Genomic DNA, 25,459 nt, shown 5'->3' with positions numbered 1-25,459 from the left:
GTGCGATAATTCCCAGGCTCCATAGGGTCTCCTGACTTGAAGATAGATACAATGGTAGACAGGCTCCAAGTATTAGGCAAGCCCTCACATATGGCACGGTTAAACATAACTGCTAGAAGCTCTGCTAGTAGATCTTTGGCATGCATGAAATGCTCAGCCACTAAGCCATCATGATCATATGCTCTCCCAGTCCTCATCTTGTCAACGGCCTTCTTCACCATCTCAGCCGGTGAAAAAGGCACATGTGTATGGGCATGGATCGGGGGGGTCGGGAAGGGGCGGCTGTCCAGGAACTGTGTACAAACATGATGCTTACTGATCCTAGGTCTCTGTAGACGTAATGCGCGGCGGGGGGGGGAGGGGGGGGGGAGGGGAGCTGCTCATGAAAGAGCTGCCATGCCTCACGCGAGTCCTGACTCAAGAATAGCTGGTATAGATCCTACTTTAGTCGAGCCAAAAATACCCTCTTCTTCCGCCGCACTAGGCGTCGGAAGTCAATCTGTGACTGTCTATGAGTGATGTCTCCCAAAAGCACCTCCCTCTGAAGTCTAGGTCTAGTCTGATGGCAATCCTTATCATACCAGCTGTTCTGAGGCATGCTCCCAGAACGGCCTCTCTGCTCAGGCTAGGTGTGTGGGTATGCCTCTGTTGCTGCATCATGTAATGTCTGTGTCAGTATAGTAGTAAGCTCCTCGAGAGGTCACCCTGGCTCCTCAGTGCATAGGCGTCTGCAGATCCCATCTATGTATACAGAATCCGTTTCTCGCGTGAAGGTGTAGCGAGTAGGGGTTGCTACCTGTGGCCTGTGTGCTACACTGAACAAGAGCATGTTCCACTGCCACCCCAAAATGTCTGGGCCAACTATGAGATCATGGATATTAGAGATGAGGCTCGGCTGTGCCATGACATAATCCACTGTGCTGGCTTTGTGTATGTGTGGTAAGCATGTGAAACCTCCCGCAACCAGAAATCTTTGTAGGCCATTCAAGATGGCCAATCCATGTGTAGTCCCCATGTCTATCAAGTGCCGTCCATACTCAGTATGTTCCCCATCCTGTGATAGTTTGGAATGGGCCGTCTCTGCAACATCCAACCCTCTCAGCATCTCCTCTGAAGTATCATAAAATACTGTCTGATGATGGGCAGTCCTAGCATTGAAGTCCCCTAGAATGATAATGTCACCATCTCTAGAGAACTCCCATATGTCATCATCCAAAATAGAGAAGGGGGATTGTCCTTTGGGTGGTGCATATACTGACGTACTCGGGGGAAAGTAGCAAATAGCAATGTAAAGATATCTACCTGTCTCTGCTCTCAATCTCACCCACATGTACCTAGCTTGCTCATCCCTTGCGGGCTATATGTATCAATGGCTGCATCTCTTCCTTGAATAACACTGCCACTCCTCTTGAGCCCCGCCCTCTGTGCTCTGATCGTGTCTCCTGTCTACAGGCTGTCTCCCACTCGTATTGTCACGTGACACATCCAACCCTATGTGTCCGTGGACAAGCTACAACATGACCAAGGTTCAGTTCAGTCAAGTCAGTCTAGAATAGGAAGTGATCTGGCACTTTTGTGAGTCTGATTGCAGACCATGCATGTTCAGACACTTAACTTAGATGCATATCCTCTGGTTGCACACAGCATGACCATCAGATTCCAGTCAGATCCTATCAGTAGCATTTTTACAGTGCATAGACCTATTTTCCCTATTTTTGACCTTTTTCACTTATATTTTTAAGTGACTTTTGCTCGGAACTAGGTAGGGAAATTTTGCTAAGATAATATATAAGCAAACCAAAGTTAGCACTTTCTGGCAGGAGAGGCAGCAGGAGCACCTTGCTCAACAGGCAACTTCTCAGCAAGACCAACCCCCGTGACAACTCTACCTTTTCAGCATTGCAGAAGGCCTAGTGTTTTTGCACCAGATCAGCTAGCATTTTTGCACTTGCAGATTCCCGGCGACAGTAGACATCAGATCAGCCCTAGCGTTAGCAGATTCCCACAGCAACACATCAGATTTCCTAGCGTTAGCAAATTTCCCCGCAAGGTCAGTTTTCAGCCCTAGCGTTTTTGGTTTGCAGATCAACCTCAGCATTTTTGCAGATCTTCGCGACAGAATCAGCCCATAGACCAGCGTTTTCAGTTTTCAGCAGTCAGACATCGCAGAAGAAGTCCCAAACCTCGCAGATCTCACCTTCCCGCAGCAAATCCTCGCCGCACGGTCAGATCCTGCAAAGTTTGCAGTTTCAGCCCGGAAAACGCAAATTTCAGCATCTGCGTTTTCAGCGCGTCGTCGTCGCATCGTCGTCATCGACATCGTCACCGACATAGAGTCAGAATTCAGCAGATAAAGATTTGCAGATTTCAGCCCGTCTCGTTGTCGTCTTCATTGTCATCGACATTGTCGGCAAGTCCAAGCATTGTAGAGACTTGTGTAATCAATAGTAGACCGCTCTCGCCATAGAGAGTGGGGAGGGTTTTGACAACATTCTGGTGTCGTATTCTTCTCTCTCTGTTTCTCAGTCTCAGCACTTTCACTCAGAGTGTTCATCCACTTTGTTTGTGTCCATTGCACTCTCTCACTAAAGGAATGGAAGGCTCTCCCTTCCGTAAGTAAAAGGAACCTTGAGCAGAGTTCGGAGCACTCATCTTGAGCAAAGTTCAACATTCATTGCGTTGCATCTTACATGTATCCACTAATATGAGGCATAGACTGCCCGGGGGCCTGATGTGTCTCAGAGTAGAAGATGATGTCTCTCCCAGTAAAACTCTCCTCAAAAGCACCCACATTAAGGTGCATAGATCCATTACAATTCCAGGTAGCAACTTTGAGTGTGGTCCCATAGGCCTCACACCATCATGTGGAGCGTCGCTCCAATATCACCACTCTTCCATCTCGGTAAAAAGCAATCTCACCTTTATCCCTTGCTGCTCTAATCTCTGGCATTACCTCTTGCATATGGGCGATCTTTGAGAGGGTAAGGTCATCCCCGAGAAAGATACCCGTCTTCTCAAGAGTTTGTCTCTTCTTCAAAAAGTCCTTTGCTTCCATGTAGGGAAAACGAAGGATGAGTGCCCTTTCTTTCGAGGTTTCCCCCTTGCTCCCATTTTTCTTGTTGCCTACTCTCTAAGCTCTTGAGTGCATTGGCTCATGAACCTCCATCAAAGCCATAAGTTCTTTTACCTCTTCGTCTACATTATCTTGTCTTTAAGGTTGCAAATTCTCACATGTAGAGAGTGTACACGTCTTCTTTGCTCCTCTTCTAGTGTCAGGTTGATAATGCTGGGTGTGGGTGTTGTTTCCTTGCGTTTCCCTTTCTTGGCAACCTCAATCTATTTCCCAGTCTCATGTGCTTTCTGTTGAGTTTTTGTAATAACATCCACCCACGAAGTCGTCATTTCTTTATGCTGCTCTTCCCCCTCTTTGATAACTTGCACTTGCTTATTGATTGTGTTGAGTTCTTCTATTACAGAGGGTTGCAATTCTCCCTCTTCAAGCGTGTTTTGTGATCGTGCCTCAGCGAGCTCCTTCTTGAGTGACGCAATCTCATCGTCTTGGGCCGTCACACGATCTCCCATTGTAGTAATCTTGCTTTCTTGCGCCAAAACGCGATCTTCAAGCATTTTTATTATCCCTAATAGATTGTGGTTGATCTTGTTAATGGTTTCTGTCACCAGCGTGTGACTACTATCTATCCTTTTTGTTGATTTCTTTCTTATTATCTATTTACTTTCACTTTTTGGAAACACCCCTCAGAAAATCTAACTGCCCTGCATTGCATAGCTAGTGTGGAACTGTCCAGGAGGAGTCCAGGCCTGAGGGCAAGAGAGCACTAAGGTTGGACAAAGACTATGGTTAGCCAAAGTGGGGTCATTGACTAGCCAAAGTGGAATCCTTTGCTACAGAGGCTACATTTCAGTTCTGGGTGTGGTTGCAGTGTACAAAGGGGGTCAGATGACCTAGAAAGATGCAATGGCAGCATCTCCTAAAATTTAGGGAACTGCTATTTTGGGACCTGAAAATGTGTCCGCGTCATTATCTCCAGAATGACAAGGGGAACATTTTATTACTCTGCCGCGAAGTCAACTGGGCAACCGGTTGGGAGATTTTTAGGCGGCAACCCCAAAACGGGAAAATGCTTGTAAATGCGCCAAGTGGCACATTCTGGTGCACTTTCCTCATGCAAGAGAAGGTGGCGCTGAATTTTAAGCTGGGAGAGGCTCATTTTCAGATTTTGTCACAGGCTAAGAGCTATGGAGTGCTTCCTTTCCCTCCTATGTATAGTGCAGTGCCAGGAGTGATGCCCTGCACCCTACGCACTGCCCTCTCTCTCCCCTATGGCAGTATGTTATGCCCCTCTAGTGGGCTTTTCAATTGACCAATGTATAGTTGTGTGGGTTCATGCGCGATTGCCGAGGCAAGAGCCTCTTGCACAGGTATTGGATTAGCTAGCGGCTAATCCCCCGTAGGTACAGGTGAATTCGGAGAGGTTTCACGCCAGAAATCTCGTCCGATTCAAAGGGCAAGTAGCCCTACAGGTGCGGGAGCTCGAGGACTTGCTATGGATGCGACCGGCACACGAAACGGAGCCGGAAACAGTAAATTACAGCATGCTGTGTATTTTTGCAGGTTTAGGGTTTTGGCCCTAAACGGTCCCTAATACCGCCAGGAGGTTCGGGGACGCGAGCGGACCGCTGTACAGGTGATCTGGCCCATTTTCGGGGCTGAAAACAGAGAATTCAGCGTGCTGCAGATTCTCGCCAGGTTTTGCAAAGTGCTCGTATGTGTCGGGAAAGTCATTCAATGCGTGGGAATACTGGCTGTGAAGGGTCCTAGCACAGTTATGCTGCCGAAATCGGGCCGAAGTTTGTGCGGGGCAGCTTGTAGGGAACCACAACGTTTATTCCCTCTTTTAAACAATAAAGAAATACCAAAAGGGGCGCCTAAGTTAGGGGCCAATCTGGTGTCGGTCTACTCATACAGGTGCAATCTAGCAGCTTGTATCCCTCTCCCCTTCGTTGTGTCTTGAAAGTACAGGTAAAGTGGGCGACAAATTCAATGGGTGAAAGCAAATAAGGTTGAAGTCTAAAGTCTACCGCCCTTTTTGAAAGCATAGGCCGGTTTCATGGTTTTATCGACGGGATTCAGTCACTTTTTCCCATAGAAGTGAGCCTTGGTTAGGTTGGGCTTGAAGACACAGGGGATCATAGAGCAGACACAGGGAATTGCAATTATGACTGACTGACCAGATGATGTGACTGAAGAGGTTTCCTCTTCACAGGGTCAACAGACACATGAAGTGGGTGAGTCTTCAAGACCACCACAGACGGATGATGATATATTCAGGACCCAGTTGGCTACTGTTGTGGCTATGTTCACACAAGTAATGCAGAACCCAAGGTTTTTAGCCTTTCTGCAACTTCCTCTTCCGTCTCAGCAAGTTGGGTCACTGGATCATATTCTAAAGCCTGTTAAGGCTCGAGTACAAGTGATTTATACTGCAAAGTCAATGGAAACACCTGTACACTTAACGGAGAACATGCAGTCTCCACAACCTGTGCCTAAGGTGCAAGAACAGGTGGCTGAGATGCCAGTCTTTCAAGCCGTACCAGTTCAGCCAGCCACTTTTCAGTAGCCTATAGCTGGTTTTAATGGGCAGGGAAGCAACCTACAGGCTATGCAACAGGTCTTTCCACCACCTTCAGTACACCTTGGCTATTTTGGAGGTGGATCGGTATTCCAGAGCATGGCTGGTCATGCACCTGGAAATCAGTTTTACATGCTAGGAAGAGTGTTTGGGGGTGCTCAAATGATGATGCCTAATCCCATGTATGGTGTCACGGGCATGCTACCAGGGTTTCAAAGCACTCAAGGCCAATTTGGGATGCCACAGACAAATTTTGGTATGGTGGGAATTACAAATTAGCAGCCAAATATGGCATTTCCAAGTCAACTTAATTGTGGTCAGGGAACACAGATGAACCCTAACAGTGTTCCCATGTTTCAGTCACTTCCATATGACAACTTAACGCCGCTGGAGAGGCCAACTCCGTACAAAGAACGTGGCAAAGGTGTGACTTTCACAACCTTTACAGGGTTTGATAACAGGAAGAAGGCTCTCTCATTCCTCCAGCAGTTTCACAAGGCCTATGCAGGGGGAAACTTTACAGAGGCTTCAAAGGTCCGCAAGGCAGCCACTTTCTTGACAGGGAATGCGGGACAATGGTGGACAACTTTATTGCTGCAAGGGCAAGCTCCGTCCACATGGATTTACTTCAAGCAGATTTTTGCAGCAGCATGGTTATCTGATGACTTTAAAGCAGATGTCATGACAGAATGGCACCAGCTTAATGCTGCCACCTGCAAGAATCTGGATGATTACAATCGGAAGTTTTGGAAAGCTCTACTTCCAGTAACTTCCTATAGGTTTGTGCCATTGACAGAACAGATTGAAAAATATTGTTGTGGCCTACCCAAAGGATTGAGAAAGTACTGCTCGAAGACCAAAGTCACTACTTTGACGCAGCTCATCGAGGTAGCAAACACTGGCAATGGTTTGCTCAAGGGAGAAAATTGTGAATTCAATACTGGCGTCAAGGAAGGATCAGCCAAGAAAAATTCAGCGAAGAAGTATGTTCCCAAGGAGGTTCCGAAAGTGACTCAGGAGCCAACCAACGCAGGGAAAGACAAAGCTACCGCTGAAGCAGAAAAGGGACCAGCGAAGAAATGGAAAAGACGTTTTCCTCCCAAGTCGGAAGAGCAAAAGAAGGTCCTCAGGTCAGAGAACAAATGCTTCATCTGTGAGCATCCTGGCCACATTGCTTATAATTGTCCTACAAAGAAAAGGCCAGCTGATTCTGAAGACAAGGAGGACAAGAAAGGAAAGAAGCCCATGGCTGGTCTAGTGCCAATATGGTGGGCGATAAGCCAAATTCAGATGCAAGTGAGCTTTGCAGAGCATGGGGAAAGGTCAGGGATCAAACAGTTCTTATCTTCTTTGATCCAGGGGCCAAAGCCAACTTCATTTCCCCAGAATTGGCTTCAAAGTTGGGAATCAGACCTGAAGAGATGGGATGGGGTATACAGTAGAGGCAGGTTTGGCATGTCCTGGCCATACAGAGGCTGTGACACCCATCATCGGAAAGTTGCGCCTACATATCCAGTCCTATGTAGATGCTGAAGAATTTTACATCATGCCACTGGACGGATGTGATGTGTTGTTAGGTATTCCTTGGTTATTTCGTGTACAGGGAATCATGGATGCCTACAACAAAAAGATCATTGTACAGAGCAGGGGAAAGACTCACATTCTGGATGTAAAGCTTAAAGGGGAGTCTATTCCCACTGTATCAGCTTCTTCTATTACTTCTGTAATGAAAAAGCATCTTTCTGCGTACTTGGTTTTTGCACGTGAAGTGTCAGATTGTGATGAATCAAATTTATCTGTGCTAGATAAAGAAAGGTCAATGTTTTTACAACAGTATAGTGATTGTTTTTCCGATTCATTACTGTCTCAATTACCGCCGGAGAGACCCGAGGACCATGCGATAGATTTGGTGCCAGGCTATAGCCCACCAAATAAGCCTCCGTACAGGGTTAGTGCGGCTCAGCAGAAAGAGATATTGGGCCAAGTACAGGAGCTGTTAGAAAAGGGGTTGATTCAGCCCAGTTCATCTCCATTCTGTTCTCCAGTGTTGTTGGTGCAGAAAAAGGATGGCTCATGGCGTATGTGCATTGACTACAGTGCACTGAACAAGAATACCATCAAGAATAGGTTCCCTATACCTAGAATTGATGATATTCTAGACAAATTAGAAGGAGCAGCTATGTTTAGCAGGATAGATCTAAAGAGTGGGTACCATCAAATCCGCATTAGATCAGAGGATGTGCACAAGACTTCTTTTAGAACAACGTTTGGCCTTTACGAATATTTAGTGATGCCCTTTGGTCTCACAAATGCTCTGCTACGTTCAATAGGATGATGGACATAATTTTTTGTCCACACCAGCAGTTTGTTGGTACATTCTTTGATGACATGATAGTCTACTCAAAGAATGAAGAGGAGCATAGGTATCACTTGGCCATTGTGTTCAAAGAGCTACGCAGTCATAGGTTGCTCATCAATGCAAAGAAAAAGTGAATTTTTTCTGGAAGAGATTCACTTTCTGGGACACATTGTCTCAAAGGATGGTGTCAGAATGGATCCTGCAAAAGTTGAAGCGATCAAGTCATGGCCAGATTTGAAGACGGTGCACGATGTCCGAAGTTTCTTGGGACTATACTCCTATTACAGAAGGTTTATCCGAAATTTCGCTGAGATTGCTTCACCTTTACATGCTCTTCAAAAGAAGGCAGTCACCTTTAGATGGACACAGAAAGAGATTTCAACTTTTAATCTCTTATAGGAAAAGATGACTTCAGATCCAGTCATTGTGTTGCCAGATCTTAGGAAGTCATTTGTGGTCCAGTGTGATGCCTGTGGTAGTAGCATTGGTGCAGTGCTAATGCAAGATGGCAGGGTAGTAGCCTATGAGAGCAGAATTTTGCAAGGGCCAAAGTTGACCATGCAGGTCTATGAGAAAGAGTTACTGGCTGTGATTCATGCGCTCTTAAGTTGGAAACACTACTTGCTAGGTGCAGATTTTGTTGTCCAAACGGACCATCAGACCTTGCGATACTTCTTGACACAGACAAAGTTATCTGAGAAGCATATGCGATGGGCAAATATCTTGTTCAGATTGTGCATGTGGAAGGCAAGAAGAACGTTGTGGCTGATGCCTTGTCAAGGAAGCCACAAATTTCAGCTGTGTCAATTCCTTATCATCATGAACTTGATGATATGAGGGAACAGTATGCAAATGATGAAGACATTCTTCTACTGGCCTACATTGAGAAGAGATTGAGACATTCTTCTACTGGCCTACATTGAGAAGAGATGTGGATGCCTTTGTGCGAGAATGCCTACTATGCCAAAAGGTGACAGGTTTGACAGGCAAAAGGCACCAGGGTTATTGCAACCACTACCTATTCCAGATAAACAATGGGAAAGTATTGCTATGGATTTTATCTTTGATCTTTGAAGAACGCAGACAGGAAACGATGGTATTTGGACCATCATTTGCAGATTCAGCAAGCATGCTCATTTTATTCCTGTCAGGAAGAAGATAAAGCCAGATCAGATGGCACGCTTGTTTATGAGCAATATTTTCAAGTATCATGGCATGCCACAGTCGATTGTTAGCGACCGTGATCCACGCATGACAAGTTTGTTCTGGAGAGAATTTGTGTGACTACTATCTATCCTTTTTGTTGATTTCTTTCTTATTATCTATTTACTTTCACTATTTGAAAACACCCCTCGGGAAATCTAACTGCCCTGCATTGCATAGCTAGTGTGGAACTGTCTAGAGGGAGTCCAGGCCTGAGGGCAAGAGAGCAGTAAGGTTGGACAATGACTATGGTTAGCCAAAGTGGGGTCATTGACTAGCCAAAGTGGAATCCTTTGCTACAGAGGCTACATTTCAGTTCTGGGTGTGGTTGCAGTGTACAAAGGGGGTCAGATGACCTAGAAAGATGCAATGGCAGCATCTCCTAAAATTTAGGGAACTGCTATTTTGGGACCTGAAAATGTGTCCGCGTCATTATCTCCAGAATGACAAGGGGAACATTTTATTACTCTGCCGCGAAGTCAACTGGGCAACCGGTTGGGAGATTTTTAGGCGGCAACCCCAAAACGGGAAAATGCTTGTAAATGCGCCAAGTGGCACATTCTGGTGCACTTTCCTCATGCAAGAGAAGGTGGCGCTGAATTTTAAGCTGGGAGAGGCTCATTTTCAGATTTTGTCACAGGCTAAGAGCTATGGAGTGCTTCCTTTCCCTCCTATGTACAATGCGGTGCCAGGAGTGATGCCCTGCACGCCACGCACTGCCCTCTCTCTCCCCTATGGCAGTATGTTATGTCCCTCTAGTGGGCTTTTCAATTGACCAATGTACAGTTGTGTGGGTTCATGCGCGATTGCCGAGGCAAGAGCCTCTTGCACAGGTATTGGATTAGCTAGCGGCTAATCCCCCGTAGGTACAGGTGAATTCGGAGAGGTTTCACGCCAGAAATCTCGTCCGATTCAAAGGGCAAGTAGCCCTACAGGTGCGGGAGCTCGAGGACTTGCTATGGATGCGACCGGCACGCGAAACGGAGTCCGAAACAGTAAATTACAGCCTGCTGTGTATTTTTGCAGGTTTAGGGTTTTGGCCCTAAACGGTCCCTAATACCCCCAAGAGGTTCGGGGACGCGAGGGGACCGCTGTACAGGTGATCTGGCGCATTTTCGGGGCTGAAAACAGAGAATTCAGCGTGCTGCAGATTCTCGCCAGGTTTTGCAAAGTGCCCGTATGCGTCGGGAAAGTCATGCAATGCGTGGGAATACTGATTGTGAAGGGTCCTAGTACAGTTATGTTGCCGAAATCGGGCCGGAACAGTTGAAATTCAGCCAAGTTTGTGCGGGGCAGCTTGTAGGGAACCACAACGTTTATTCCCTCTTTTAAACAATAAAGAAATACCGAAAGGGGCGCCTAAGTTAGGGGCCAATCTGGTGTCGGTCTACTCATACAGGTGCAATCTAGCAGCCTGTATCCCTCTCCCCTTTGTTGTGTCTTGAAAGTACAGGTAAAGTGGGCGACAAATTAAATGGGTGAAAGCAAATAAGGTTGAAGTCTAAAGTCTACCGCCCTTTTTGAAAGTACAGGTGGGTTTCAGTTTCGGTCATTTCTTCTTTGCACTTTTGAACTGCATCTTCTAAGGGGTCGGGCTTATCATTCTGCTTCTTCATGTTTGGTTGCTGCCAAAAATGAGAGGAATTTTGCGGTGGAAGGATACCACATTACACGCACAAGTGCTTCCACATTATGCATACATGTTTTCCCACATTAAGCATACATGGCGTACATTTTTTTGCAATTTCTGCAAATTACAAGAAATGCCCGCTTTTTGTAATTCTGCAATTCCGGCTTTCTGCAATTCCTACAAATTCTGCCTCTGCATTTTTAAAGAAAAAATCGAAATTCGGATTTTACTGTTTGCTGTACCTCCTGGGGGGGGGGGGGGGGGGGGGGGGGGGGGGGTCACAAGGGAAGCGGGGCTGCAAGGGGAGCGCGAGGGGGACAGGCGGGACTGCAGAGGCAGCATGAGAGAGAGAGAGAGAGAGAGAGAAGAAGAAGAAGAAGAAGAAAAAGAACAAGATTGTTTTAACGTCGTAGGAAACTATCCGAAGAGACATTAAAGATCTATCCGACAAGGAGAGTTGAACTCTAGGCCTGTTATTCAAGAGGGAAATGGCATAACCAATCTGCCACACTTGGGTGATAGAAAGGTTATACCATTTTCCTCTTCTTATTAGCACACACACACCCGAGAAGAAGATTGTTTTAACGAGAGATGGTAGTCGTCTATGAGTGTTTAGCAGAAAGAGTGTTTCTATCTGAGCTGTAGAGAAGCGGTAGAGTGGGTGCATTCTTGGTGTTTCCTCAAATTTTCATCAGTGTGATTGCAAGTTCTTCCAATGGATTGAATCGCTGGACTGCTGCGGTGGCAAACTTTAGAGTTGTAGTCAACCTCCAGCTTTCGTAAAACCTTTGGACTATCAAAGGACAAAGAAGATGCCCACTTGTGTAGCCTTGACCCTTTGTGGGCGAGGAGGATGCTGAACAGTGGACATTTGAGGCCGTTTTTGCTGCTTCCAACTCCTTGCTTCAAGATCAATTCCTTACTACCAGTTTGGGCTTTATGTGCTGCATTCTAATCTGCTCTCACTGTTCTGCAGACAATGACAGACTAGAACTTCCTGCTATTAGATAATAATAGTCCTGTTGCAGTTACCTCCTTTGTATTTTGTGTTTCCCAATGGCTTTGATTAGCAATTGATTTTTAAGCAGCTCATAAGTACAACTTATGATAATAAACTGATGATGTTTCGACCAGAGGCTGCTTCATAAGGAGTACGACCAATCGCGCTAGAGTATGTATCATTTAGGATAGCTTAGAGTAAAGTCAAACATTTTTCCCACTTAGATTGTCGACTTTGAACATAAGCTTTTAGAAAAGCTACTTTAGAAACCCATAAAGTGGCCATTTTTTTTACAAGACTTCTGTTAGTATGCATGCTTATTTTAACAGGACTTTTGTCAGTATGTATGCTTGTTGACTTGGGAAGTGTTGATAGCTACACTCTGGCTGGCCATGAGGCCATGAGCTAGCTCTGCTAGTATATGAAGGATTGATCAAACTCACTCAGAAAGGCTTGAAAACAATTAAAGGGTCGTTTGTCCCTTTTGGATTGATACAACATGGGCCATTGTCAGCACATCATAGCCTTCTGGTGAATTGCATTTATTGGAAGGTGGGCTACAACTTCTGACCATGGATTTGCAGGCTGTCTAGGTCAAAGAGTTGAAATGAGTGTATATACTTTCCATGCAAGTTTTAATAAGAGTTTATTACAGGCAGGCAGGAAGCAGACACCATTGTAATAGGGAGTGGGATTGGAGGATTGTGCTGCAGTAGCCTTCTTGCTAAATATGGACAGGATGTGCTGGTTTTTGAAAGCCATGATTTACCTGGTGGAGCTGCACATTCATTTGAAATCAAGGGTTACCACTTTGATTCAGGACCATCTCTTTTCTCGGGTCTTTCTTCAAAAGGGCTGCAAGCGAATCCATTAGCTCAGGTCACTGGCAATACTTGCTCAAAGTTTTAATTTTTCCTGATTGCCAATTCTATTTGGGGTGTTGTGCCTTTTCTTTGCAAAAAAAAGAGTATTTGTATTCTGATAAGGTAACATTAGACTGCACTGAAACAGAAACACAACTTCGATCTTTAAATGTTGCAGGTTTTGGATGCTATAGATGAGCATATTGAATGTAAAAAGTATGATTCATGGATGGTCTACCTACCTGAAGGAGAGTTTTTATCTCAAATTGGGCCCACAGACTTTTTCAAGGTATGGGGTGCTTCCTTTTTAATGTCAACACCATCTTTTTCCTGCTAGAAACCTGACTTGCAATAATTTTGCTGTTTAAGTTAATCGTGGCATTCGCTGTTTTCAGGATCTCGAGAAGTATGCAGGTGCAAATGCAGTCTCTGAATGGCAAAGACTTTTGGTAAGTATCTTGCAAGTATATGCACATATCATTGCAACAAAAACAATCATACTGCTGATGTTAGATTGTCTTGGGGATGATTTCCATGAGTCTTTATCTTGCACCTTCATTTAAAGGCAGGTCTTTGCAGATTCATCTTGTTCACATTGCAAAGTTTTTGTCAAAATTCTGATGAGTTGATATTTGTGTCATTTCTTTCTTTCATTAGTGGTGCCTGGCAAACCACCTTTTTGGTTGTGAAGCTTTTTTGTATCTAATCCTTTTTTAGAGCTAGGCTCCATTATTACTGAGTCTGCCAAGCATGTCCGTGTTATCTTTCATGACCCCCAACTATCAATACCTCTTTGCTTGCACGCAATTACTCTTTTGACACTTCACAACCCTCTTTCGATGCCACATAATCTCTATATGTACTTTGTCATTCACAGCTGTAGTATAAGCTTGAGATTATAAAGCTTCTTATAAGGAGGCTTGCAACTAAAATAAATCATGTTTCTTTTGGAAGCGTGGGGAATGCCAATAATGGCGAGCCTTGGTTGCACATCAGGCAATTTTTTTTTTTCAAGGGTCATTCCTTGCTTGCTTACATTGATCAATTGGATTATGTAATGTAGAAATAACTTATGGTCAAGAATGCTTTGATTAAAGCATAGTGACAACTTGGCAAGCAAAGATTTATTAGGAAGCATGAAAGAAACATTTATCTTTCTTATAGGCAAGAATGACCTATGAGACATGTACAAGATGCAACGTATGATACCCCAATCAACGGACAATCCTCCACTACGGTAGGTCTCCATCTTGGGAAGTCATAGCGTCATAAGGAGATGGTACACTGTTGTATAGGGCAGACAGTCGCCTGCACAAACACAAAATGTTGAGAGAGAGAGAGAGAGAGAGAGAGAGAGAGAGAGAGAGAGAGAGAGAGAGAGAGAGAGAGAGAGAGAGAGAGAGAGAGAGAGAGAGAGAGAGAGAGAGAGAAAGAAAGAAAAGAAAGAAAGATTTTTAACGTCTATGTCAGGCCGAAATCGGCCTATGAGACAAATCAAATGTACATGGTGTGTATGTCATCCGTCTATCGGAAAGACAAATGAAACAAAACTGATACAAAACTGAACTGAATGTAGGTAGTGGAGTATCTGAGGAGGGATGGAGCTCTATCTCTAGGGGTATATGCATGTCTATATGCTCAAGGTAGTACAATCATGAGAATGCATCAAGCTATCTAGCTCCATCCTGTACTAATGGGGGGATGTAAGATGTGGTACATGGGCGGGTCTGGTGCCAAGGCTACCCGGATGAAAGCTGTCGGGTCGGCCCTCATCTGAGCCACTCGCTCCTCAGTGGCACGGGCGCTCCCGGGCTCGGATCTCCTCGATCTGTCGATGGTGGGAGCTCGCGCCCCTGTAGCCTGTAACTCGTGGTCGTCGTCTAGCTCGGCTTACCTCCGCCTGTGGGAGTGTCACTCCCCTCTGAGTGTCTGGTGACGGAGGGGCGGCAATCCTTTGAAAGAAGTCTGTGAGCTGCGACTGTCTCCCCTCTGTCTGTGTAGCTGTGTGTGGCTGTAGTAGTGTGTCCCGATGGCTCTGTATCTCTAGTAAGAAACGTCCGAGCTGTCTCTGATCTCGAGAGTCCATGATCTCTCGGAGAGTGGGCTGTCCTCTGAATAAGGCCTCATACCTGCCTCTGATCTCAGTGTATGCTCTGCATCTACATACAAAGTGCTCCTCACTCTCCACCTCCTCTGTGCAGGCTCTGCAGACTCGCTCCTCCCTGGGAACACCAGTATGTCTCCCGATCTCAATCTCTAACCTGTGTGAAGCCACTCTCAGCTGACCAATCGCCACCCGTGAGCTATGTGGCATATATGTGTCCATGTAGCGTGGTCTCTGTATGAACCCCCCAGACAATATGGTGAGAAACTGGTCTTTGTAATTTGACATCCTCGTCCCCAAGCCAGGTGACTCCCAGACTCTCCTAGTGTATAGCTGCCACAGATCCTGTCTCAATACCAAGTTCCTCTCACTGCGAGAGAGGTGAACATATGGTGAGTGGGGGTCGTACTGGAATGGTGGTAGGCTCTCCATGTCAAGACCGTGTCCCTCAAACCATGCTCTGACCTGTGAGTACCATGCTCTCTCATGCCCACTCTCTGATAGCTGTATAGCTGCCTCAAATGCTCTACGAGTAAGTCTGTCAGGAGGTAGCTCTCTCATCCTCTGGATGAAGCAGACTGTCTGGAATAGTGCCTCTACAACCATAGGTGGTGTGGCGAGCTCGGCTCTAATAATGTCATGTGGCACTGTCTTCTTGCTGCGGAGCAAGCGTGAGATCATACATACCTGTGGCCTCTCAAGTTGTGTCCACTGGTCAGCTGTCAATCCTGGTGCCCATACTGCCGCCGAGTACATCAAGGCCGGGGTGACTAAGGTGTCGAAAAGCCACCCCTTCGTGCGGGGCTCCTGAAAGTGTGCCTGGTGGCATCTCCGCTCTAGCATGGCCAGAGCTGCATATCCTCGGGTGAGCCTGTCAGCAGCAGCCTGCCTCATAGTGAAGGGTCCTGGTAGGCTGGTGAATGTGATGCCAAGGTAGACATAGGAGGTGACTACATCAACCTATCCTCCTGCTGCTGTGAAGGTGGCAGCGCTCCTCACTGCACTGGATGTGTGAAAGATCATAACCTTGGTTTTGCCAAGGTTCACAGTCAACCCCCTGTGTGTGCTGAATTCGTCCAAGGCCTCAAGATGGCGTTGCAAGCCCTCGGGTGACTCTGAAATCAACACAATATCATCAGCATATAACATGATGTGGACCGGAGTACCTGCCAAGTCGCTCCCCTCTCCTCCTGCTCGCAGTATGTAGTCGGAGATCTCGTCGATGTAGAGCCCAAAGAGTGTCGGGGAGAGTGGGCATCCTTGCTTAACACCAATGGTGCTAGCAATGGTCTCTGAAAAACCGCCTGGGCAACGAACTCGACCCGTCACCCTCTCGTAGAGAGCATATATGGCCCAAATCATCTTTGTTGGTACCCCAATGCTGTGAAGGCGCTGGAAGAGTCTCTCGCGTGGGACTGTGTCAAAGGCCTTGCGGAAATCCACAAAGCAGCAGTAAAGCCTCTTCTTCTGCGCCTTTGCCCCATCAATGAGGCAGCGCAGAACGAAGATGTGATCAGTGGTGGAGAAAGCTCGTCTGAAACCTGCCTGGTGTGGAGATCGTAAACCCTGGATCTCTGCGTAGCAGCTGAGCTGTGCCTCAAGTACTGCTCCATATAGCTTGGCCATTGTGTGGCCAATCATGATAGTCTTGTAGTTCCCTGGGTCCAGGGTGTTGCCAGATTTGTGGATAGGCACTATGGTGTGCTGTGTCCACTCCTCTGGGAAGCCCTCCCCTATAGCCCGGTTGAAGACATGTGCAATCAACGGGGCTATAGTGGAGGCCGCATAAATGATGTGCTCACTCTGTAATCCAGTATGGTCAGCTGATCGTCTTTGCTGCATGCGGCGTATGGCCCTCTCTACCATCTCTGCTGTAAAGAAGGAGGAGCACGTGGGGCGTGGCTCGTGTGGCTGTGGGATAGGAGGCTGCCCTGGCACCTCATAAAGTCGCTCTGCATAATCATGCCATATCTGTGGATCCTCAATAGCTGTAGTCGGACGTGGCTCGCACAGGGTGCGCCATGCCGTCGCGCTATCCATGCTCATGAATAGGCGGTATAGCTCAAGCTCCTGTGCCTCTTCGAATGCTCGCCGCTTTTGGCGTGTCAGCGTCTTCATATGCCGTCTGGCCTCTCTCTCTGTGATCTCTCCTAAGGCTCGCCGTGCACGGAGGCGTCGGTATAGCTCTCTGCACTCATCATCATACCAGCGGTTCTGAGGCATAGTCCCGGGGGGGGGGAGTGCGTCCTGTGTGGGTGGTGTGTGGAAAAGAGCTAATAGCTGAAGTGTGGAGAACGGAAGAGATATGTGATGGGAGAACTGAGAGTGGTGTGGATGGGTGGAGGAGGCATAGGCCATGCTCGACCTCGGCCGAGTAAAGAGAGGCTAGCTCATGTGTGAAATGGATGGTGGTGTGTGGAGTGTGTGCTGTGGAGCTGTGTGGGATGGTATCTCCGGTGATGGAGAAAGAGAGGTATGTGTGGTCGGCTCCGATGGGTATGGGTGGAATGGTGAAGGATGTGATAAGGTGTGTAGCCTCCCTGGGTCCCAGAATATAGTCGACTGTACTCCCCCCTCCCTCTGCAACTCCATGTGGCATACAAGTCAGGCCCCCTGAGGTGGGCCACTGGACCATCCCGTTATAAATAACGAGACGGTGCTAGGAGCCAAGTTGAAGTAGATGTCGTCCGTAGGCTGTGACTGGAGCTCTGTCTGTTGTATCTCTCATAGTAGCCTCCTCATCTAGAGTGTGTAGTGCCTCTGGGTCCTCGTGGTCATATGCCTCACATTGCTCACTGCGCGTACGAGCATTGAAGTCTCCCATAAGGAAGACTTCACCCAGTGTGGAGTACTCCATAATCTCCTCCGTGAGGCATGCGTACGGTGACTCCTGCTCAATAGGGGCGAATCTGGAGCCTGTGGGAGCAAAGTAGCAAAGGGCAATGTAGACGATCCTGTCTCGTGAGAGCTCGAGGCGAATCCACATGTAGCGGGCCTGTGGGTCCCGGGCAACAATCTGTAGTCTGCTGTGAAGCCCCTGTCTAAAGAGTATGGCCACTCCTCCTGAGCCGCAAGTGGTATGCTGGCGCATACATCCCCGATGTAGAGACTCCCACTGGAATCCATGTATCCGTGGTAACCCTCTCTCTGGGCTCTCGTGTGTCTCTGTAAGTAGAATGATGTCTCGACCTCTCATCACCTCCTGAAGTCTCTCTGGGTGTGTCCATAGGTCTCCATTGCAATTCCAAACCGTGACATGAATCTCCTCGTGTGTCCCACAGGCCGCGAGTCCCTATGCGATGGTCTTGTCATCAATGATAACCCTACCATCTCGATATACTGCCTTCTTCCCTTCTTTGCGGGCTTGGTGGACTCTAGGCATGCACGCACGACGGTGATCTTGTTGCATCTTTGTGAGGTCATCATCAAGATAAATCGGGGGGCCTTCTAGCCCTCTCAAGATGACCCTCTTTCGGAGGAAAGAAGTTCGAGACTCCTCGGAGGCGAATTGGAGGATGAGAGCTCTCTTCTTTGGATCTTTGCCGGCTCTCCAAACTTTGGAGAAAGGGATCTCTTCTTCCTTGTATCCCACTTTCTTGCATAAAGCTTTCCCATCGCTCTCGGGTGTAGACCCTTCTTCTTCTTTGATGCCGGTCACTCGCACATTGAGACGGCGAGCTTGTCGCATCTTCTCCTCCTCGATGGTTGTGTGTACGATGAGTACCTCATCTTTTTTGGCTTCCTCTCTTGCTACCTTCTTGATGTTCTTTTTGACCACTTCGACCCATCCTTCTTTGGTGGCCTCTAATTTGTCCTCAATGCTTGCGGTGAGGGCTTTGGTGATCTCCTCCTTGAGGGCTTCCTTAGCCTCCTCTTTAATCTCTCCTTCCTCGGGGGTGAGGGATGTGATGGAAGCATGAAGGAGATCGATTTGTGCCTTCATCTCTTCTTGCTCTTTCCTCCATCTCTCCCTCTCCTTCTCGTTCTCCCGTTCCCTTCTCTCCTTCTCCTCCTTGAGATTTTGGATTTCCGCTCTCATGTCCTCCTTCTCTTCGTTCCATAGCTTGATGAAGGTGGCTTTCTCCTCCTCCCATATCTCTCTCTCCATCCGCTGTTCTTTCATGTCCTTCTCCAATTGTGCAAGCCTCTTGTTCGTGAGCATGAAGGTTGTCTTCATTGTCGATGTCGGCGTCTTGATGATGGGGGAAGACATGGTTCTCTTCGTAACTACCCTCTCTTCATATTGTGAAGAAGAGGGGAGAAGGGGAAGAGAGGGAGTACGTGTGTGTTTGCGTGTATGTGTGTAGTGTGTGTGTGGGTATGTATCCGTGTGTGTGTGTGTGTGTGTCTGAGAGAGAGAGAGAGAGAGAGAGAGAGAGAGAGAGAGAGAGAGATGATGATGTTGTATTTACGTCCTCGGGGGGCCAAAATGACCCATGGGACCACAAAAAATCTACCCTCATGTGTGTAGAGGGGGTGGTGGGCTAGTAGCTTTCTTGTGTGTTAGTGTTGTGTGATGATCCAATACTTTGGCAAAGTAGATGCCTAAAGCTACTGGGGAGGGGTGTGTCCGAGAGAGAAGCTCCTCAAAGGTGACATCCCCTTGCAATAGCAGTGGAAAATCAGCACGGATGTGTGCGTATGCTGGGCACTCGTTGGTGACATGGGCCTCGCTTTCCACTTTGTTTAAATTGCATTGTGTGCATGTCCTTCTATTTTCCTTAATATTCAGCCACCCTCCCGTTTCAATATTGAGCATGTGTGATCGCGTCCGCATCAAAGTAATGGCTCGTCTTGCCCGGTGGGACATAGGTGTCCTGATATGCATCTGGGTGTCCCCAGTCTTGTAGGTCTCCCAATATCGTGTATTGATGTGTTTACCATAGTATTCAAATTTGGACATGTGTACTGTTGTACTCCATCTAGTGTGTAGGGCTTCAAGTATGCTTCTGTCAAAATTCAGCCCATGCTCATGTTCAGTGCCTTCCTCTATGTGCATGTCCACATGGTCTCCCACATTCCATCTAGAGAACCATTTCCGTATGTCTTCTACGAGACTGGATGTGAGAAATTCACTCTTGTAATTCTTTTGCGTTTACATCCGGCTTGCCATGCCATGTGGGGTAGATGGCTCTCCGGCATCATCTTAACTTTCATGAGGTATCTGTGTACCCTTTGTAAGGCTTGCATTTCCAAGGGTCTCTTGCCTGTCTCCAAAAGCATCACTGAGTATGGGGTGGTAGTTTTGATCCCCATGTGTCTACATAGGAATTTTTTATGTATCTTTTCAATGTCATTCCAAGTGCTAGCGGGGATACTCCCCTCCCATACCTCTACACCGTAAAGTATTGTTTGGACCACGCATACATCAAATGCCAGAGACTTGATTTCCCATCGCTTTGTGACACTTTGCTTGCATATGTTCTCAAATTCATAGTATTTCGCTTGTCCTGCATCAATTCTGTTTTGCGCGCAACTTTCCCATGCATGGTTTGAAGGTACATAGATGCCCAAGTACTTGAACCTCTCGACCGCTTGGAGTGTTTGCCTGTCATACGTGATGATGGGCTGATTCTCATTTCTAAATGTGTGGACTGACATAACCTTTGTTTTGGCTACATTGACTGACAAGCCTGTTGCATTGCAAAATGCATGTACTGCATCCAAAAGTTTCTGTAGAAGGAGGGCCTTGTAGGCAAAGAGAACCACATCATCGGCATATATGAGGAGAAGAAGCGTGAAAGTACCAATGCTAGGGTGATCTCCCCCCTCTCCCATAGCCTTGTTAATGAAATCATCAAGTTCATCTATGCATAGTCCAAAAAGTGTAGGTGACAAAGGACATCCTTGTTTAACTCCCATAGTGCTCCTGAACTCTTGTGAGAAACCTGTGTTTGTCTTGAGTTTACATCTGACCTCTTGGTAGAGGCGTCCCACTGCTGCCTTGAGATGCATAGGAACTCCCAGAGTTTCCATACGTGACCATAGCCCTTGACGGGGTACTGTGTCAAACGCTTTCTTGAAGTCCAAAAAACAACAATACAAGGTTTTGCCTTTTATCCTGGCTTCATCCATCAAGACCCGGAGTGTGATAAGGTGGTCTATCGTGCTGTGACAGACTCTAAATCCTGCTTGTCCAATGGCACGTTTCCCGTTATTTTCAGCCCATGTGCTAAGATCTTTCTCAATAATGCTTCCAAAAAGTTTTGCCATACATGAGCTCACCATGATGGTGCGATAATTTGAGAGAGAGAGAGAGAGAGAGAGAGAGAGAGAGAGAGAGAGAGAGAGAGAGAGAGAGATATGAAATGTTATATTAACGTCTTCAGAAGGCCAGAATGACCTATGAGACCAGAAAGTTACAATGTGGTGGATCTGATACAAAGTCATGTTGGGTTAAAGGCCTAAATAACCCCTTTTTGTACATTCTTATACTTTGTCTAGGTTCAATATGAACCTGTACACATTTTTTAAAGGTCACTTATAATAAAAGTGTGAAAACCCAAAACTCACTTATTGAGTTTTCCCCAAAAACGTGAGCTCTCTCTCTCTCCCTTTTCTTCTGCTAGCGCTTCCTCTCCTGCTGCTCTTCGCCTCCCCTCTCTGCACACACACTGCACTTCCTCGCGTGCTCTTTCACTTGCACACACCGCCGCGTGCTCATCAATTGGTATCAAAGCCCGATTAGGGTTTGCCCCCTAATCTGCAAACGCAGAATTTCAGCCAAGAAGGTCAACTTTATCGTGAGATTTTCCAATTTCGTCGCCAAAGGACTCGTCCCTGGACACTAGAGAGCTCCCGGCAACCCAAATTGACCTAAAACAGGCTGAAATTAGGTCAAAAACAGGAAATTACAGGTTATGACAGCGAAAATACAGGTGTTGCAAATGATGTATTAAGGTGTGGGAATACTTTTGCTAAGTCCCCGCTACCCGAAAACTCTGAAATTGCCGAAAAACAAGCCCTAAAATAGGTGTTTGAAGCAAATTTCAGATTTACGCAGGTTTTTGCAAGTGTTTTTATGGTGCGATTACATTCGGGAAAGTGCAAATTGATGTAATCTACGCACATTTGACAAATTTTATCAATGTATGACCATTTGTGGCTCAATTTCATGCAATTTTGATGCTACAAATTGGGGCTTTTGCGCTTACATGCTTCTAAAGGTTGTGTATTAGCCTTATGTATGTCTTCTGAGGCTAAAAACAACTAAATTTGTTGTTTTCGAGCACAAATTCGCTCGCTGAAATTTCCTGCGCATAAATTTCAGAAATTGAATTTTGTGTCCAAAACGTCCTATTTTGCCCCAAATTGCTCCTGTGACCATTTGGAGCTGTAGTGCACATCTCTGTGAGGCTATACTTCGATTTTTTGCGCATTTTGCCCAAAAAATTCAGCGTATTATCCCTCTTATTTCGTGCAACTATGGCCTCATCTTCTTCGGATGTGAAGAACCTCTTCGAGATTAGGAGGTTTGATGGTACAGGTTTTGATCTTTGGAAAGGCAAGATTCAGGGAATCCTATTTCTTAAGGATTGCGAAGGGGCACTTGAACAGGTGAAGCCACAAAATATGACAGATGAAGCATGGGTTAGCACCGTCAACTGCTTTTGATGTGTGGGAGAAGTTAAAGGGAATGTATGAAAATACAACGCCTGTCAACCAGGTGCACTTGATGTGAAAACTTGTTGGCATGCAACTAGATGAGTCCAAGAGCACGGCAGAGCACTTGTCATTGTTCGCAGGTACTTTGTCGCAGTTACAGGATTCTGGCTTGGCCTCTTTTGATGATAAGCTGAAAGCTATCTTCTTGCATATGACCTTACCTGAGTCATGGGAAACTTTGGTGGTTTCGTTGTCCAATAACTCCAATTTGACCTTTGATGGTGTTAGGGGTTCTATCTTCAATGAAGAAATCAAGAGGAAAGCAAGTGGAGAGGGAGGCAGCTCTGCCAACATGGTTAGAGGCAAGACAGAAAAGAAGAATGCTTATGCACAAAGGAGTAAGAGTAAGAGTAAAGAAAGGGGAAATGCAAGCAAAGGCAAGGGTGATGTGACTTGCTATCAATGTGGCAGGAAAGGTCACAAGAAACCCGATTGCAGGCACTATAAAGCTGAGTTAGAAAGGAAAAAGAATGGCGGAGATAAAAAGAAAGAGAAGAAGGAAGTCAAGGCAGATACACAGGATAGCTCAAAGGACAAAGAGAAGGCCAATGTGGCTTCTAGTGTTGTGATTGAAGAGCTGTCCGATGTAGAGGACATCTTGTGTGCCACTTTGTCAGATGATGATGCTTATGACTTTGATGCCTCTCTAAATGTTCATTCACTGGACATGCAGATCACCAAGAGTGATCTTATTGATGCTTTGTTGACTGTCAATGATGCATTGTCCCAGGCTTGGATTGTTGATTCCGGTGCTTCATTCCATGTGACTCCTATCAAGGAGTGTTTCTCTACTTTTGATGCGGGCAAGCGTGGCCATGTATACCTTGGAAACAATCATGCATGTTCCATTGAGGGTATTGGCACTGTGCATCTCTCCATAGATGGCACAAATGAGCTTGTCTTCCATGACGTTCGATATATGCCAGGAATCAAGAAGAGTATGCTTTCTGTTGGTCAGATGGATATGCATGGTTACAGCATCTTGTTTGAGAGAGGGTCATGGAAAATGACTAAAGGCTCAAGGCTGATTGTAAAGGGCACAAAGAAAGGGACACTTTACTGCATGAATGGAAAGGCCGTCTTGGGCAAGTTTATTGCATTGGCTGAAATTAACTCTCACATGGAGTTGTGGCACAAGAGGCTTGGCCATATGAGCCAAAAGGGTCTTTCTAAGCTTTGTACTTTGAACAAGCTTGATGCTAAAGGCACAAAGCTTGACTTTTGTAATGAATGTCAATATGGCAAGCAAGTAAAGCGTTCTTATTACTCTGGTGTCTCTCGTAAATCTTGTGTGCTTGATCTTGTACATTCTGATGTATGTAGCATGCCTACTAAGTCTATGGGTGGTGCATGTTATTTTGTCTCCTTTGTTGACGATCATTCTAGGAAAATTTGGGTTTATTTGCTTAAGTCTAAGGATGAAGCCTTTGTTGCGTTTAAGAGATTTCATGTAGAAAGCTAAAATGCTTGCGTACAGACAATGGGGGGGAGTACACAAGTGCTGAATTTAACAAGTTTTGTGAAAATTTGGGCATTAAGAGGGAGCTTAGTGTGCCATACAGCCCCTCTTCTAATAGTGTGGCTGAAAGATTCAATAGGACACTTTGTGAGAGGGTGAGATGCATGCTGTTCACAGCTAATCTCTCTCATGGATTTTGGGGAGAAGCTTTGAAAACTGCAGTGCATATATGCAATCGATTCCCTCACATGTCTTTGAAAGGTGACATCCTTGAAGAGGTTTGGTATGGCAAGCCTGCTTCATATGATCACTTACGCATTTTTGGTTGCGAAGCTTTTGTGCATGTTAGACCTGAGTTGAGGAGTAAACTAGATGCAAAGTCCATTAAAGGCCTCTTCATGGGATATGGTGAAGAAGGCGAAATGGGTTACAGGATTTGGTTACCTCAGCTCAAAAGGGTTGTACGCAGCCGAGATGTTGTTTTAAATGAGGCAAGGCTGCTTCAAAACAATTGTGCCTCAAAGCATGACCATAAAAGGGTGAAATTTCAGCATGACCAGCCACCTGTTAGGTCTATTTTTGACCCTCAAGATGCACCACAAATGGCTAAAAATGTGGATGATCCAGTGGTATTTGAGCTAGATGATGTTGGACAGCAAATTGAGGCTCCTAAAGGGCATTTGCAGCCAAGAAACAATGCTGAAAATGGTGCTGAAAATGATGTACAACAACCCATTGTTGATGATTTTGTAGTGCCACCTGATGTAAACCCATTGCCAGATAATGTGGATCATTGGGTGAGACGCTCTACTCGTCAAAGACGGTCTGTGAGTCGATATGACCTCTCTTTGCATTACATTATGTTGATAGATGAGGGAGAGCCTCTTACGTGTAAAGAGGCAAAGACATGTGAGCACAGCGACAAGTGGGAGCTTGCTATGCAGGAAGAGATTAAAGCTTTGCACGCTAATCATACTTGGGATTTGGTTGAATTGCCCAAAGGAAGGAAGGCTATTCCTAACAAATGGGTATATAAAATGAAAACTGTTGATGCAAAACCCAAGTATAAGGAGAGGCTTGTGGCAAAGGGATATGTTCAAACCAAGGGCATAGACTTTCAGGAAGTGTTCTCTCCTGTTGTGAAGATGACCACTTTGCGTGTATTGTTTGCCATTGTGGCTGCTCTTGATTTGGAAATGGACCAAATGGACGTACATACCGCTTTCTTGCATGGTGATGTGGAAGAAGAGCTTTACATGAAGCAACCCGAGGGTTTTGTCATCCCTGGCAAGGAACATTTGGTATGTATGCTCAATAGAAGCTTGTATGGGCTGAAACAATCATGTAGACAATGGTATAAGAAGTTTGATCGCCTAATGCTTAAACATGGTTACAAAAGAAGCCATGCAGACCATTGTTTGTATACCAAACGTGATGAGGATGGCAGCCCTATTATTCTTGTGCTCTATGTAGATGATATGTTGATAGCTGCAAAGAAAAGAAGCACTGTTGATGCTCTTAAAGG

General features: G+C 46.1%; 1 protein-coding gene across 2 annotated transcripts in view; it reads left to right on the top strand.

Annotated features, from left to right (window-relative positions):
* LOC147420307 (FAD/NAD(P)-binding oxidoreductase family protein) overlaps nucleotides 1–25,459 on the top strand; it is a 99,356-nt gene that overhangs the window by 39,178 nt on the left and 34,719 nt on the right. Inside the window, exons 2-4 of one of the 2 annotated variants that reach the window (XM_086504461.1) lie at nucleotides 12,499–12,722; nucleotides 12,885–12,995; nucleotides 13,102–13,155. In XM_086504461.1, coding sequence (XP_086360587.1) covers nucleotides 12,499–12,722; nucleotides 12,885–12,995; nucleotides 13,102–13,155 — 389 coding nt within the window. Of the gene's footprint in view, nucleotides 1–12,498; nucleotides 12,723–12,884; nucleotides 12,996–13,101; nucleotides 13,156–25,459 lie in introns of those variants that run through there. The other variant, XM_086504462.1, reaches the window with a different exon arrangement.

The sequence above is a fragment of the Adiantum capillus-veneris genome, chromosome 28 (genome assembly GCF_014529385.1).
Source record: "Adiantum capillus-veneris isolate H3 chromosome 28, ASM1452938v2, whole genome shotgun sequence".
In the NCBI taxonomy this organism is placed as follows: Eukaryota; Viridiplantae; Streptophyta; class Polypodiopsida; order Polypodiales; family Pteridaceae; genus Adiantum; species Adiantum capillus-veneris.
This window is presented reverse-complemented; position numbering and strand designations above follow the sequence as displayed.